Source organism: Phyllobates terribilis, unplaced genomic scaffold (genome assembly GCF_046119375.1).
Source record: "Phyllobates terribilis strain yellow unplaced genomic scaffold, ASM4611937v1 Scaffold_3__8_contigs__length_932513732, whole genome shotgun sequence".
NCBI classification, from domain to species: Eukaryota; Metazoa; Chordata; class Amphibia; order Anura; family Dendrobatidae; genus Phyllobates; species Phyllobates terribilis.
The window spans coordinates 846,996,201-847,012,683 of NW_027362763.1; the positions used below are offsets into that span (position 1 = coordinate 846,996,201).

General features: G+C 43.0%; 1 protein-coding gene across 1 annotated transcript in view; it reads right to left on the minus strand.

Annotated features, from left to right (window-relative positions):
* ACSS1 (acyl-CoA synthetase short chain family member 1) overlaps window positions 1-16,483 on the minus strand; it is a 151,627-nt gene that overhangs the window by 80,778 nt on the left and 54,366 nt on the right. Inside the window, exons 3-4 of the mRNA XM_073672513.1 lie at window positions 6,514-6,713; window positions 1,053-1,228 (exon numbers count right to left, since the gene is read on the minus strand). Of these exons, the coding sequence (XP_073528614.1) occupies window positions 1,053-1,228; window positions 6,514-6,713 (376 nt within the window). The remainder of the gene's footprint in view (window positions 1-1,052; window positions 1,229-6,513; window positions 6,714-16,483) is intronic.

Here is a 16,483-nt window from a genome sequence, read left to right on the forward strand (position 1 = left end):
CTTAATTCCCATGAAAAAAAATCCAATTTACCCATTCCTTCTCTTCCCCAATATCATCTGTCGGGAGAAAGTCAAGAGGTCCTATGCATATCACATGACAACTTTCATCTAATGTGTATAACGGCCTATGGACCTGCAAAGGCAGATTCTCATCTTATCCTATGTATAACCATCCATCTACCTATAATACATATGATAAGAGTTCTTCGACACAGAATATTTGGCACGTGCGCCACATTATGTAGCCCTTTCCACTTCCTGCCGACTCCAACTCAAAAACATCTCCCGGATCCGTGCATTCCTCAGCAAAGACAATGCAAAAACACTAGTGCATGCCCTCATCATATCCTGCCTCGACTACTGCAACCTCCTGCTCGGTGGCCTCCCTTCCAACACTCTCGCACCCCTTCAATCTATCCTAAACTCTGCTTCTCGACTAATCCACCTGTCCCCCCGCTATTCCCCGGCCTCTCCTCTCTGTCAATCTCTTCACTGGCTCCCCATTGCCCAGAGAATTCAGTTCAAAACTCTAACCATGGCATACAAAGCCATCCACAACCTGTCTCCCCCATATATCTGTGACCTAGTCTCCCGTTACCTACCTGCACGCAACCTCCGATCCTCACAAGATCTCCTTCTCTACTCCCCTCTTATCTCCTCCTCTCACAATCGCATACAAGATTTGTCCTATGCATCCCCCCTACTCTGGAACTCTCTACCCCAACACATCAGACTCTCGCCGACTGTGGAAACCTTCAAAAGAAACCTGAAGACCCACCTCTTCCGACAAGCCTACAACCTGCAGTAACCACCGCAGCATGACCAGCTCTATCCTCACCTTATGTATCCTCACCCATCCCTTCTAGACTGTGAGCCCTCGCGGGCAGGGTCCTCGCTCCTCCTGTACCAGTCGTTGACTCGTTTTGTTAAGATTATGTAAATGCTTTTGTTATGTATATCCCTATCACATGTAAAGCGCCATGGAATAAATGGCGCTATAATAATAAATAATAATAATAATAATGTAGTACAGGCACATGTGTAAGACGTACTTCTTCCAGAGATATGTCAAGATTACCCATGTGGACTTTGTCGTCTGTCCTCTGAGCAACAAAGACATGTTTAATTGAAGGACAGCTCTTGACAGCTTCATCCACAGTCTTCTTGAGCTCTGTCACTCGTCCACCTCTCAGTCCTTGGTTGAAGGTGATGACAGCTTTGCAGTTAGCTATAGAAATAATGTGAAGACAAGTCATGTTTCCATTTATTGGCTGGAAAAAAAATCAGTCTCTTAGGCATGTTTACCCAATCTGACTGTGCAGTTTATATAGAATGTGTATTATAAATTATTTATAAAATATTAAGGATAAATTTGGGGAAAATAATATTTTCCGAGGAAAATTGCAGCTATTTAATCTTTCCGAAATTGATGTATTTCTTCCATCTTCTTCTCCACCTAAACCCTATGCCTCTGTCTATAACACCACTTCCCTGGACATCAGGCCAGAGTTTTGGATTGATTTTGATCTTAGCCCAGGAATATTTTTTTTAAACACATCCAATTGTGGAGTTTATTGTTATTCCAAGAATTGTTAATTAAAATGTACTTTTGTTCGCGGCAAAACCCCTTTAAGAATAGCATGTACAAGGTGGTTTTTAATGATTAGGAACTATGGAGATTTTTTGAGGCGTTCAAAAAAATGAGTTTTACAGGAAACCATTTCAGGAAACAATCCTTCTTGGGTTTTTTTAGGAAGAGTTTTTCTGTTTCCTAAAGTGGTTTTGAATTGATTTTAGCCTTCTGATTGGACAGTGCATAGTTTGGAGCAGATTCCATCAGGAGCCGCTTCAGAGATATGACGAGCACTTTTTTTTTTATCAGACATTTTTCAAAACTTCAAAAGATTGAACATATGAACAATTTCGTTTTACAATAGGAATAAATAGGAAGAGTCTTTCAAGTGTTTTTGAAGCGATTCTTCAGTGTGTTTTTTTAAGAAGAGCTGCTCATAAAAAATCCTTAGAAAACCTTTGTTGGCACATAGCCTTAAAACTTTCCCCTTTCTTCACACATTTTGTCCTTACTTTGCACTTATATATCTGTTGGCTTAGAATCTAAGCCTTAGATACTAGCTGGGTGACTTTTTGTTATGTTTTCCATACCAACACAACAGGATAGTCCTCTGGACAATATAACCAATTGCACTCACATATACTACGACTGGAGATACTTAAAGGGCACCTGTCAGTAGGATCAACCCTCCTATGTCATCTATATGGGCATGTATATCAAAGAAAGATGAATAAAGATGAATAACATTATACTTTGATATCTGCAATCCAATGAATGGTTCCGGAGAAATCCACGTTTTTCTTATATGTAAATTAGCTGAAAAGATGTCTAGAAGCAGAAGATCCTACTGTGGAACAGAGGTCGTTTCAGGTCATTTATATAATTGAAAAATGTGGATATCTCAGGAACCAATCATCAGATCAGATATCAAGCTGTTACGGATCCGGGTGGTGGAACCTCTGTGCTGCGATGCAAGGAGGGACCAGAGGGGCGTAACTAAGTGCCAACTCGGACTGACCCTGGCCACACGGCGTCTTAATCGACTCGGTGAACCAGGGAGGGACCGGGCAGGTGGACCAGATGCCACTCTGGGACCGACCTAGTGAGAGAGCAGGCGCCTCCCACAGGTCAGATGGCTGAAGCTGACCGGTACAGCGAATGAGCACGGCAGGTAGCTTGAGGGGTAGTCTGGGTAGGCAGGCAGGCGGGCTCGGCAGGTATCCAGACAGGTGATCCAGGAAGGCAAGCAGGTAGATACGGCAGGTGGCCTGACAGGTGATCCAGGTAGACAGGCAGGCGGACACGGCAGGTGGCCTGACAGGTGATCCGGGTAGACAGGCAGGCGGGCACGGTTGACAGACAGGCAGGCGGGCTCGGCTGACAGACAGGCTGGTGGGCACGGCTGATAAACAGGCAGGCGAGCACAGCTGATAGGCTGGCGGACACGACTGATAGTCAGGCTGGCGGGCACGGCTAACAGACAGGCTGTCAGGTACTGGAACCTGAGGGCTGAGGAGAGTGTTAGCACACAAACCACAACCTTGCACAGACACCTCCATTTTGGAGGAGGTACTTTATATAGGAGTGGTCCTCCGGCCATTGGCCGGGGGCTCTTTAGGACGGCGCGGCGGCCCCTTCAAGAGGGAGGGAGCGTGCGCGCCCTAAGCACAGTGCCCGGGAAGCTGCGTGCGGTGCGCGCAACAGCAGCTGCAGGAGGGCTGGGACCAGACTGGGACCGTGACAGTGAGGGGAACGGCGTCTCTGCCTCCTGCCGCTACACAAGGTATCAATTTATTTGGCTTCCTATAACTTACATGCCCATGCAGACGGCTTAAGAGGGTTCATTTTACTGATAGATTCCCTTTAAGCCAGCTCAAGAATTATAATTATAAAGCTCGATGGAATAGGTATGTGACATGTGCATCTCACAAAATTAGAATATCATCAAAAACTTAATTTTTTTCAGTTCTTTAATACAAAAAGTGAAACTCATATATTACACTGTGTTCCAAATTATTATGCAAATAATATTTTCTCAGATTTTCCCAATTATTATGCACAGCAGAGTTTTCAACCTTTTCATTTTAATAAAGAACAAAAAAATGGTCATTTTTGAAATTATAAGCATTAGCAGGTTATTACAAACTGAAATCAAACAGTTTTCAACTCAAAACTTTATTCTAGGTGATGTTACATTTGCACATAGGACCCCTTGTTCGAAAGGAGCTTCTGAACTCTCTCGTCCATTGAATTTGTCAGGTTTTGGATGGTTTCTGCTTCAATTGTTTTGCATGAGGACAGAATACCCTCCCAGAGCTGTTGCTTAGATGTGAACTGCCTCCCGCCATAGACACTCCTTTTGATGATGCTCCAGAGGTTCTCAATGGGGTTGAGGTCAGGGGAGCATTATTAAAATGAAAAGGTTGAAAACTCTGCTGTGCATAATAATTTGGAACATGCATTTTGAGTGCAGTTTGAGTTTTTTATTTTTTTAAAAATATACTGTTATCATAGGCAGTTTGTACAAAAACCTTTCAATTGTACTCTAATAGTTATTTGACTGGAAAATTACAATGACTGCAATTCATATAGGTAATTTGGGAAAATCTGAGAAAATATTATTTGCATAATAATTTGGAACACAGTGTATATAGAGTCATTACAAACAAAGTGATCTATTTCAAGTGTTTATTTCTGTTAATGTTGATGATTATGGCTTACAGCCAATGAAAACACAAAAGTCATTATCTAAATAAATGAGAATAATTAACAAAATCACCTGCAAAAGCTTCCTAAGTGTTTACAAAGGTCCCTCAGTCTGTATCAGTGGGCTCCACAATCATGGGGAAGACTGCTGACTTGACAGATGTCCAGAAGGCAGTCACTGACACACTCCACAAGGTCCCAGAGTTCCAATTTTCATTTGGAAATCAAGGTCCCAGAGTCTGGAGGAAGAGTGGAGAGGCACAATCCAAGCTACTTGAGGTCCAGTGTGAAGTTTCCACAATCAATGATGGTTTGGGGAGCCATGCCATCTGCTAGTGTAGATCCACTGTGTCTTATTAAGACCAAAGTCAGTGCAGCAGTCTACCAGGAAATTTTAGAGCACTTCATGCTTCCCTCTGCCGAAATGGTTTTTGGAGAGGGAAATTTCATTCTCCAGCAGGACTTGGCACCTGTCCACACTCTCTAAAGTACCAATACATGGTTTAAAAACAACAGTATCACTGTGCTTGATTGGCCAGCAAACTTGCCTGACCTTAACCCCATAGAGAATCTATGGGGTATTGTCAAGAGGAAGATGAGAGACACCAGACCCAACAATGCAGAAGAGCTGAAGGCTGCTATCAAAGCAACCTGGGCTTCCATAACACCTCAGCAGTGCCCCAGGCTGATCGCCTCCATGCCACGCCAAATTGATGCAAAAGGAGCCTCGACCAAGTATTGAGTGCATTTACTGAGCATACATTTCAGTAGGCCAACATTTTAAAAACATTTTTCAAGCTGTTGTTATAAAGTATACTAATTTATTGAGATAATGACTTTTGTGTTTTCATTGGCTGTAAGCCATAATCATCAACATTAACAGAAATAAACACTTGAAATAGATCACTCTCTTTGTAATGACACTATATACCGTAATATATGAGTTTCACTTTTTGCATTGAAGAACTGAAATTAATTAACTTTTTGATGATTTTCTAATTTTGTGAGATGCACCTGTAGATAGATAGATAGATAATAGATAGATAGATAGATAGAGAGATAGATAATAGATATATAAATATATAGATAATATATAGCTAGAGAGAGATAGATAGATAGATAGATAGATAGATAGATAGATAGATAGATAGATAGAGATAATAGACAGATAGAGCAGGTTAATGCTTTCATTCTGACAGTATGCCTTACAAAGTTTAGCGCTACAGCATGGAGTGATTGTGCACGAGTATTTATACATGGAGCCCGGTCAGCATAAGAGGTGCACAGTAGCTGTGACTGACCCGTTGACTTGAATTACTCTGCATCGCCTGATATGATGATGGAACACATTCATGGACCTAAATAGAATCATGACTAATCGCCCAGGAAGTTGAGAAGCCGTGGACGATAACACAGGAGAGTGTTCCTCTGAAGTATTCACAGGACAAAATCTATAAATCATATTCATTCACATTTGCTTCCGAGCACAACTTGGTCAAATTTTTCTGTGTTGGCAGTAGAAGTAGAGACTATCAGAATATCGCGTAGTGTTGGAGTGGAAACTGAGGGGTATTTTAAATTGCCAGACAATCCCTTTTTAAATCAAGTGAATTCTATGAAGCCCTGGGGATATGCAGCAGCTAGACACATCGGGTGCTGGTTATCAGAGAGACAGAAGAACTGGATGGTGGAACACGTGGGTTTTCACCAGTTCCACTAATCTAGTGGTTACAATCGCGACTGTAGACCAGGGTTCCTGTAGGCACTGTATGCCACTATTCCTTATGGCACTGTTTGGTTCTGCTTATCTTGGCACAGCAAAGTGTTTTCTAATCGGGAAATAAAGGCAATATGGCAATTCACTATAAACATGAACAGCTTTACTTTTGGACATGTGGCTTTTAGTTTTAGGAGCATTATAGGGCAAAATTCATGATATTGACCATTATATACATAAATTATTCATTTGAGGTCCCTAATAGATGGTGTATTTATCAAATGTGAAAGATATTGACCATTATATACCAACAATTCTTATTTCCGGTCCCCACTTGGTGGTAGGATTTGCCCGCTACTGACACAGGGAAACCTTGGAATCCCAATGAGCTCTAGTTAATCAACTAGACATTACATTTTAGGAAATCCCACCAAGAAGTCCTAATGTCTATGGGTTACGTAGTTTATAAAGCATTTAGGGATAATTTGGTAGTAAAATACTTACTAGTAGTACTTACCATCATTGATTCGCCCAGCCAAGGACTCAGCACTGAAACCAGCAAACACAACATTATGAACAGCTCCGATCCTTGCACAAGCCAACATGGAAGCCACAGCCAGAGGTGAAACCGGCATGTAGATGGCCACTTTGTCACCTTTTTTAATCCCATACTTTTTTAATGTGTTGGCAATTCGACATGTGGTGTCAAGAAGCTCCCTGTAGAGGAACAGAGACACATTAATTTAGTCCTAAGAATCCCTGAAATGGAAATAGCATTTTACAGTAATAGTGCAGAATACTGAGCACTCGTATAGGAATTGCCTAATTTATGCAGCCATGTTACATATAACACATTAGGGCCTATGAATAAAATTAAAGGGGTCTCCCACTTTGAGCCCCTCTATTGATCAAAGATGTACAAAAAGCTCATTATTATTATCACTATTATTATTAATTTATATAGCACCATTGATTCCATGGTGCTGTACATAAGAAGGGGTCACATACCAAATACAGATATCACTTACAGTAAACAAGCTAACAATGATAGACTGGTACAGAGGGAAGAGGACCCTGCCCTTTGTGGGCTTACATTCTGCAGGAATGGGGAAGGAGAAAGTAGGTTGGGGGGGGTTGCAGTAGCTCCGGTGTTGTTTGGGGGTGGCAGCAAGCAAGTTCATGGCAGGATGTAAGCTTGTTTGAAGAGATGGGTTTTCAGGTTCCGTCTGAAGGATCCAGGTGTGGTGGATAATCGGATGTGTTGAGGCACAGAATTCCATAGGACGGGGGATATTCGGGAGAAAACTTGGAGGCGATTGCGTGAGGAACAAATAAGTGTGGAGGAGAGAAGGAGGTCTTGGGAGGACCAGAGGTTACGTGAGGGAATATATCGGGAGATTAGTTCAGAGATGTACGGAGGAGAGAGGTTATGGATGGCTTTGTAGGTCAGTGTTAGTAGATTGAACTGGATACAAGTACAAGTAACATAAACCACATAAGAAAAGCTGCAAAATGAACCAAGAATCATATGAATAAATATTGAGAATATTCACACTCTCCTGACAAATTGTAAAGGTTAAGGGGTTATTGAGGATTAGAAGAATAGAATAGCTCTGATGCAAAAACAGTGCCATGCTTGTCTGCAGGTGGTAAGTGGTATTACAGCTCATGTAGCTACGTACTATCATCACATATCACGGTACCCTATCTATCATTTATATACCCGTTTTACTATGTTCAGAACATATTTTACATCAGTGGGCAGACTATGCCGTAATACTGGTCTAGCTCCCCAGTAGGGCTCACAGAGTAACATGTATTCACACATCTTGAATGCCTGCTAGGTAACAACACTAGCCATGGAGCCACTATGAAATAATTTAAAAGGGTTTTCCTACTCTATACAATGAAACCATTTGGTTAAGATAAGCCATGATTTACTCATCGGTGGGTGTCTGACTGTGGAAACCACCACAGAACTTTAGGTGATCCTCAACAAATTTTTCTGGCACCGAAACACAACTCCCTTTACTCAGTTCTCTGGACAATAGGAGGCCAGAAGTTTTGCTGTGCAGGAGAAATGCTAAAGAACCCTTTGATCTTGTGATTGTCGAGGTCCCAGAAGTTGAACCCCACCAATGATGTATGATGATGTATGCTCAAGATGCGCCATAACATTATCAGATGAGTATGACCCTTTAAACAGGTATGTGAGTAAGCAACAATTATCACCTATACCATGTACTGTATAGGCAGATTGAGATTGAGACCCCCACTGTTTACCAGAAGGCATTGAATGAAGTGTCCGACACTCACAAGGATAGCCATGCACTACACACTACCATGCTGTTATTATCTATTGTAGTCTCTGGCAATCAACGGAGCATCAGGGATCAAGTACGACTGTAGTGCTGCAGTGAGAGGCTCCGGAGCTGCGGTCAGTGAGTGACAGGACACAGCTCCTGAGCTCAGCAGAGGTCTGGAGCTTCTCGCTGCAGCGCTTCATTCTCCCCGGCTCTTCGCATGGATTACAGCGCGGGACACTTAGGATAGGTGAGTATAAGTATTTTTCATTTTATTCTTATTTTTACACAGTTGGACACTGGGAGCAGCCACTACTAACCTCATCATTGTCCCTGCTGGTGCTGATCGCAGCGCTGGCAGGGAACCATGATGAGGGCAGTGTTCAGCACCCGGTGCTTGGGAACAGCGCTAACTGTACTGCTGATTCCCAGGCGCCAGTCCATGTGATCCTGATGAGGCACACGGTTGCCACATGTGTGACACACTCGGACACACGGGACACGGATATCTGCGGTACCGGTTTTTCCGGTACCGAAGACATACGGACGTGTGAAACCAGCCTTAGGCTGGGTTCACACAAGCATATTTCAGTCTTCATATGGCCTGCAATACCCAGACTGACCACAAGTCTCTTTACTCTGGCGGCCAAAGACAGAAGAGGGCCCCTGAGTAAGAACAGTATATGAGTCCTTTGCAATCGAATAGACCATCATAATGCACAGTTATACCTGCATTGGATGTGGTAGTGGGCCCCCTTGCCATTTGGGCCCCTGTGCGGCTGCACAGGTTGCATCAATGATATATCCGCCCCTGTCTCTTGACCCGAAATTACAGCCTCATAGACACATAGAAAGCTGTGAATTCAGGTCGGGAGACCCCCCCTCCAGATCGGGCATTGCAGCCTATATACAGACCGGGAAATATGCTTGTGTGCATCCAGCCTTAAAGTAATATGATATAATCAACCTGAGTTCTGTCTTATATCTGGAATTGTATATTTTCTCTCTTGGTCTATACTGAGTTAGGACCCTTTCATAGTAACACTCATTCATGGTTATTGACCTTGTAAACAAAAGTAGCCATTGATTGACAAACCGATGGACTGACCACATCTTTTAGGCTAGGGCTACACAACGACTCTGGTCATGCAACGGCTGTTAAGGCCAATGTTTGCTCTGTGCCACTGCTACATCGCAGAGCAATGCAAATGATTGGGGTCACATTGCAACCCTGAGGGGCCTGCGACAACAAAGTCGTAAAAAATCGGATGAAGTTGGACTTCTTGCGACTTGCTTGTGGCTGTTGCCGTACCCTCGGGGGTCGCAATCCGACCTCCTTCACTTGTATTGTGCTGCGATGTAGCAGCGAGCCAAAAAATGGTCCAGGACACTTTGCAGCGATCAGCGACCTCACAGCAGGGGCCTGATCGTTGCAAAGTGTCACACATAGCGACATCGCTGGTGAGGTCGCTGGTGAGTCACCAAAACCGTGACACAGCAGCGATCTCGCTAGCGATATCGCTTAGTGTGACAGGGCCTTTAGGCTGACACACAAATTATCAGTTGTCAGCAGCAAATAATTCCAACAATACCGAAATGTATAGGGATGAACAATGGTAGTAATGATTATTTGTCCCCATACAGTTTGCACAGTTCCGATGTAAATGGAGATAACCAAACGCCAATCGATTTGTTATATCATTGATAAACGTTCGTTTCAGGCAGAAAACCTGGGAATGTAAAAGTGCCCCTATTACAGGGTGGGTAAGCTCGTGGCAAAATATTACTACTACTGTGTGAAACCTGCAACTAATTGCACCTTTCTCATTATCATAACATATTATTGCTATAGGAACTTCTGGTATTTTCAAGTCTATGACTACAAGTAACTTATACATTGTCCAAACATTACAGTGACAAGTCAGATTAATGACAAGAAGGCTCCATATAATAGCTCTACCTGTGGCACAGAGTCAGTAATGAGCAATTAACAAGCACAATATAATTCAGCTCTAAATAATGCAACAAAAATTGTGTTTACCTTGAAACTTAGAATATCAAATTCCAGACCTTATCTAGCAGAACTGTGCACAAGGTCGACCCCTCTGCTCTTCTAATACCCCCTAATATCATAGCTGTTAGATCTTTCATTCCCCTCTAGACCTTCATATGTATATCAGGATGGCCACAACTAGGTGGAAATGGCTACGGAGGCTCTGAGTATAGAAAATCAGACGGTGCAGAGCCAAACTGTCATGTGTCACGCTGTATATCTGACGTACCAGTAACAAGGAACGCTATGACAATGTACTTGTCTACAATGCCTGCCTCCATTTTCTGCACTAATCAGGACGCTTTTTAAAGTAATGGCTTTGATTTTTTTAGTTGTTTTTTTTTTAATTTTCAAGAGATTTTCCACTGCCTATAACGATTGTCAAGTTTCTGCATTTATTTGCCTTAGGGTTTGTGCAGACAACTGTATTATTGGCCAGAGTGCGATACGACAAAACATCCAATGTTATTCTATGGAGTTGTGAACATCTCAGATTTTTTCCTCGAACAGAGGTGGCCCGGAGAAAAAAAAACACTGCATGCCTGAGTTTGATCTGATATTCGGATCGTACTCGACCGTGCAAGTCAATGAGTCTGTGGAAACCATTAGACTGCACTCGGATGACATCTGAGTGAAGTACGATTTTTACGGACTGATATAATGTAGAAGATGGAGTCATTTTTTTCTATCTTCTCCCATCCGAGAAAATCAGAGCACACTATGATCAGAGTTTCATTAGAGTGTGATTAGCATAAGTGGACTGATTTTCTAGGATGGGAGAATATACGCTCGAGTGACCCTAGCCTGATGGATAGCTTTTTGTGAGATATAGAAATTAGGCTATTAAAGGGGATGTCTCAAAAAAACAACCTCTGTTCATAAACCCTATTGAAGCATGTGGACCTCAGAAATAGGGAGTCCCCACTAAGTTAGAACAAAAGTTCTTAAAGAGCTGCGGCTCCATTTTTAGTAGACTATCCCATTAATGTACTATAAAGTCTGGCCAGACTTTGCCAAGCAGTCAGTGTAGCTGTTGGTAGAGATGGATCTTGATCAGAGCAAAAAATGACACTTAAACAGATATTGCCGTAATATTGGTATAATTAATGCAATATCAATATAGTAGGCTGAAATTAAGAAAATGGGGTTTCCAAGATTTCTATATTGATGACCTCTAATATGTCATATCAAATAAATAAGTGCCCAATTCCTGGGACCTGGCACCCCGATCTTGTTTGCCACATTATACTGCAGCTCTGTACTGCAATACCGGGCACAACCACTAGATTATGTATGGCGCTGTGCCTGGTGAATGATATCGGGGACTCCGCGCTCACTGGGGAGTAATGGCCCCTTCAATTAACAGACAGGTGGTTTGTGGGAGTAGGACTTCCATCAATCTAATATTGATAACCTGTTCTTAGGATTAGCTGTCAATGTCCAAATGTTGGAAAACCCCTTAATTAGAATAATGCATAAGCATACTAATAGTAGCTAATCAGATCACTGCCCATTTATAGTTATACTAGCTCTTGTGAGTTCCTGTGTTTTCTGATTCCTTTGCCGCCTCATTTATTGAACATTCTTCTTGCCAGCTGGCACCACCAGCCAGTGGCTACTCCAAGGACTTTACCCTGGGTCCCTGTGCACCTGAGGAAGGCTGGGTACAGTCGAAACAAGTTGTGTTTTTAATAATTTTTTATTTTTGTGAATTCCGGTGAATGATTCCTTCTTTGCGCCAATTGCTTGGATTTTCCTTGTGTGCCATTTTTCTCAAATAAGTAACTGGCCAGCAGTTTTCCTTTGCGGTCATTTATAAATTCAGCATTGTTCTTATTAATGGACGCCATAATGAGAGGACACAGGCCAGTAATGAATACTGTGGTGGCTCCGATGACAAGCCTCATAAGACAATTCTTGCATGTCACATAACTATTGGGACACATACCTGTCATCTGAAGGACGGTCTGTCTACTACTGTACTCATGAACCCCTTGTACTGTACTGGACCTCTACTGCTCCTTGCAAATGTTTCTAGGAACAGACCTTCTATTCTCGGCTAATGACGACCTGCATACAGAAGATTACAGAAGTGCTGTACATACCGCACACACAAGTACAGTCCGGCTATTATAGCTCTGTCTATATCTCCCGGTAACTGAATGTCACTTATTATCACAGTGTATTGTGAATGTTGATTGTACGTATGACTCATAACATTATCTTGACTTTTTTTTGTCCACAGGAAAACAAAAAGAAATGAATCCTGAATTCTATTTATATTTGTTTCACAGTAACAACCAGCGATCACATTTCCAGTTCATTGATAATTGTCCATTCATTTCTATGTTATCAGGTAATATTTGACCAAAGTCCTATAATCAAACATTAGCTCTGTTACCCCTTCATAGGCTACCAACATTCTTCATAGTGCTGTGAGGCTTTTCATGCATACAAAGTTGATAGTGGGCATTGTAAAATTCTGATAACATTTACCTCCTTCCTTCCCCGAGCTTCCTATTTCCTTTATGCCCCATGCACACTGCAGTATTGTGGATCTATGTTGCACGGATCCCCAATAATGCACCCATAGCCTCCTGAGCTCATACTGGACTTCACTGCTCCCTGATTTTATAATGAGGCACAAAGAGGGGATTTTATGGATAAAAGATTAAAGATAAAGTACATGAGTTGATATTTCCCATTATTGCATAATGCATGTATTGTACCCCAGATGCACGTCTTCTAGGTAAGAATACAGTGCCCTATAGCAGTACACATTGCCTATGTCTTCGCGGCATGATCCTATAGAGAGACGACCTGAGTCCTTGCCCAGGAACACTCTCCTGGACATTTCTTGATTGGGGTTTCCTCGACATTGGCAGTGTTGGAATTCTTCAAATAAATAACCAAAGACCTTTTATAGAGGACCTGTCAAAAGTGGTCAGTTTTTGGTCTTATTTTATTCCAAAGCTCAACTGAGGTTTTTTTTTTCATTTGTTTGTTGTTTTTTTTAATTCCTCTATATGGTTTCAGAGAATTGGGTCTTTTTATCCAGTGCACCCATCATGCAGCATGGTGGGTCAGTGGCTAGCAGTGTTGCTTTGTAGCATTGAGTTCCTTGGTTCAAATCCCACCAAGGACAACATCTGCAAGGAGTTTGTATGTTCTCCCCGTGTTTGTGTGGGTTTTCTTCCACACTGCAATGACATACTAACAAGGAATATACAGTAGATTGTGGGGACAGTGATGATGTTGGTAATGTGTTGCGGAATTAATGGTTCTATAAGTGATTAAACAAATAAATCTTTTACGTTTTTAAATAAGAGGGTATTGCTTGGTTTAGTGAGAGGTATGTGTATAGGCTGATCTGTATAATTACAATGTGAGTCCCCGTCATAAAAATCATAAAAATTAGTATAATGGACACACTAAATACAAAGGACCATATGTCTGGAACTGTATGGAAAACTTAAAAAAAAGGAAAAATACCGTAAATAATACTCAGGGGAGCAAAAACCTGCCCCGTTGATGGGTCCTCTTTAAAGCTAGAAACTTTTAAGACTAAGGCTAGCTTCTGATGTAGTTAAAGAAGTTGAACACTACTTTAGATTACCCCTCCAATCTATCCCCCCGGTGCCCCTAAGACTTTTTGTAAATACCTTCCGTTGCAGATAATGCCTGTGAGCGGCGCTATCACTGGCCGCTCACAGGCATCACGTGACCCCGCGCTGACGTCATGACAAGTAAGGCGTGACACAGGGCTGGGGTCCCCGCGGTGGCTGCTGGGTTGTAGGCGGGAGCATCCGCCACGCGCTTTCCCAATGAATGGGGAGAGGCACAGCGCGCGGTGGATGCTGGGTATGACGCGTGGGGTAACCCTGCCCACTGTTATGTTCTGCTACCAGAGCTAAGGAAAGAGAGGAGATCTGTCCCTACGATAGAACTCAGCTTAATCCCTACGATGTAACAGGGGACCTGATCCTGCGATCAGACCTGCTAAAGTCCTAAGCTAGTCTGTACGGAGACCTATAGATGTGGGGAGGGAATCCCTACAAGTACTAAGGACTGGGAGGAATATGGGACACCTCCTAACAGAAATAGTAGCAGACAGACGAAAAAACAAAATATATAGAACATAGAGGTCAGTAGACCAAGCAAACTAACAGAGCAAGACACAGAGCACAGGCTAGCTAGAAAGTAGATATACAATGAAGTCCAGCAAAGCCAGAAGGGCGGAGCAGGCTTAAATAGGCCAACAAGGTCATGTGACCAGCAAAGGAAAAAAAAACTAAGAGCAAGGTTCTAACAGTACCCCCCCTTCTAAGAGGATCCTCCGGATCCCCTAGGACCAGGCTTATCAGGAAATCTCCTGTGAAACGCTCTGATAAGTCTGGACGCGGAAACATCATCCGACCTCACCCAAGAGTTATCCTCGGGTCCGAAACCTTTCCAGGCCACAAGATACTGCAAACTACCTCTATACAGTCTAGAGTTAAGGATGCGAGAAATTTCATATTCCCCGTCCTCCACCACCGGAGGAACAGAGGCAGAGGCGTCACAATCCGATACAACAGCTTTTTTCAACAGAGAGACATGAAATACCGGATTCATTCTCCAGGAGGTAGGAACCTCCAACCTAACAGCAGATTGGTTGACAACCTGAAGCACCTTAAAGGGCCCTACAAACTTGGGACCCAATTTCTTAGAAGGAATCCTCAACCGCAGATTCCTAGAGTACAACCAAACCATGTCACCAACAGCGAACAAAACCTCCTGTCGTTTCCTATCAAAGTAGTCCTTAGATTTTCTGTTGGCCTCCTGAAGATTACCACGCACATCCGTCCAAACTCTCTCCAAATCACCGGAAAAATTCTCCTCCTCAGGCACGGCAGATCCCAACTTGGAGAACGACCCAAACGACGGATGTCTCCCAGAACAACAAAAAAAAGGCGAACAACCAGCAGAAGAAGATGTATGATTGTTCAGAGCAAATTCAGCAAGTGGCAGAAACTCAGACCACCCCTCTTGATTGTCTGTCACAAAACAACGCAAGAACTGCTCAACATCCTGGTTTTTCCTTTCTGTCTGGCCATTAGATTCAGGATGATATCCGGACGAGAACGATAAATGAACTCCCAACCTGTCACAAAAGGCACGCCAAAAACGAGCCACGAACTGAGGACCCCTATCAGAAACAATGTCAGTAGGAACGCCATGAAGTCTGACAATTTCCTTGACAAAGGCCTTAGCGAGAGTTTTAGCGCAGGGCAGTTTGACAAAGGGAACCAAGTGACACATCTTGCTAAAACGGTCCACGACCACCCAGATGACAGTAAAACCCTCAGAGGGGGGAAGGTCAGTTATAAAGTCCATAGCCAAATGTGTCCAAGGAGCACTGGGAACCTCCAAAGGACAAAGCAACCCCGCAGCAGGAGTATGTGAGGACTTAGATCTAGCACATATAGTACATTGACGCACCCACTTAATGACTTCCTTCTGCCATCCAGGCCACCAAAAACTGCGACCCACCAGTCTCTTGGTATCAGAGATTCCGGGATGACCTGCCAACCGAGATTCGTGACACTCAACAAACAAATCTCTCCTAAAGGTCCCAGGCACAAACAACCTCCCATGAGGAGTGTTAGAAGGGGCATTCTCCTGTGCTTTAAGAATCTCATTTTCCAAAACGGAGTCCAAAGCAGCTATCACAACACCTTCTTGTAAAATGTTCTCCTCTTTCTCAGCACCGACTATGGGAGAAAAACTGCGAGACAAAGCATCCGCCTTAACATTCTTAGTACCAGGGATGTAAGTAACGGAGAAATTAAACCGCGAGAAAAACAGTGCCCACCTAGCCTGACGGGCATTCAGGCGCTTGGCAGCATCAAGATATATCAGATTTTTATGATCCGTAAGAACCTGAATGGGAAATTCCGCACCTTCCAAGAAGTGGCGCCAGTGTTCAAATGCGAGTTTAATAGCCAATAATTCCCGATTACCAATATCGTAATTCAATTCAGTCTCCGAAAATTTTTTTGAAAAAAAGGCACAGGGATGTAATCCATCCCCGTTATCCTGAGACAATACTGCGCCAACCCCCACAGAGGAAGCATCAACCTCAACCAAAA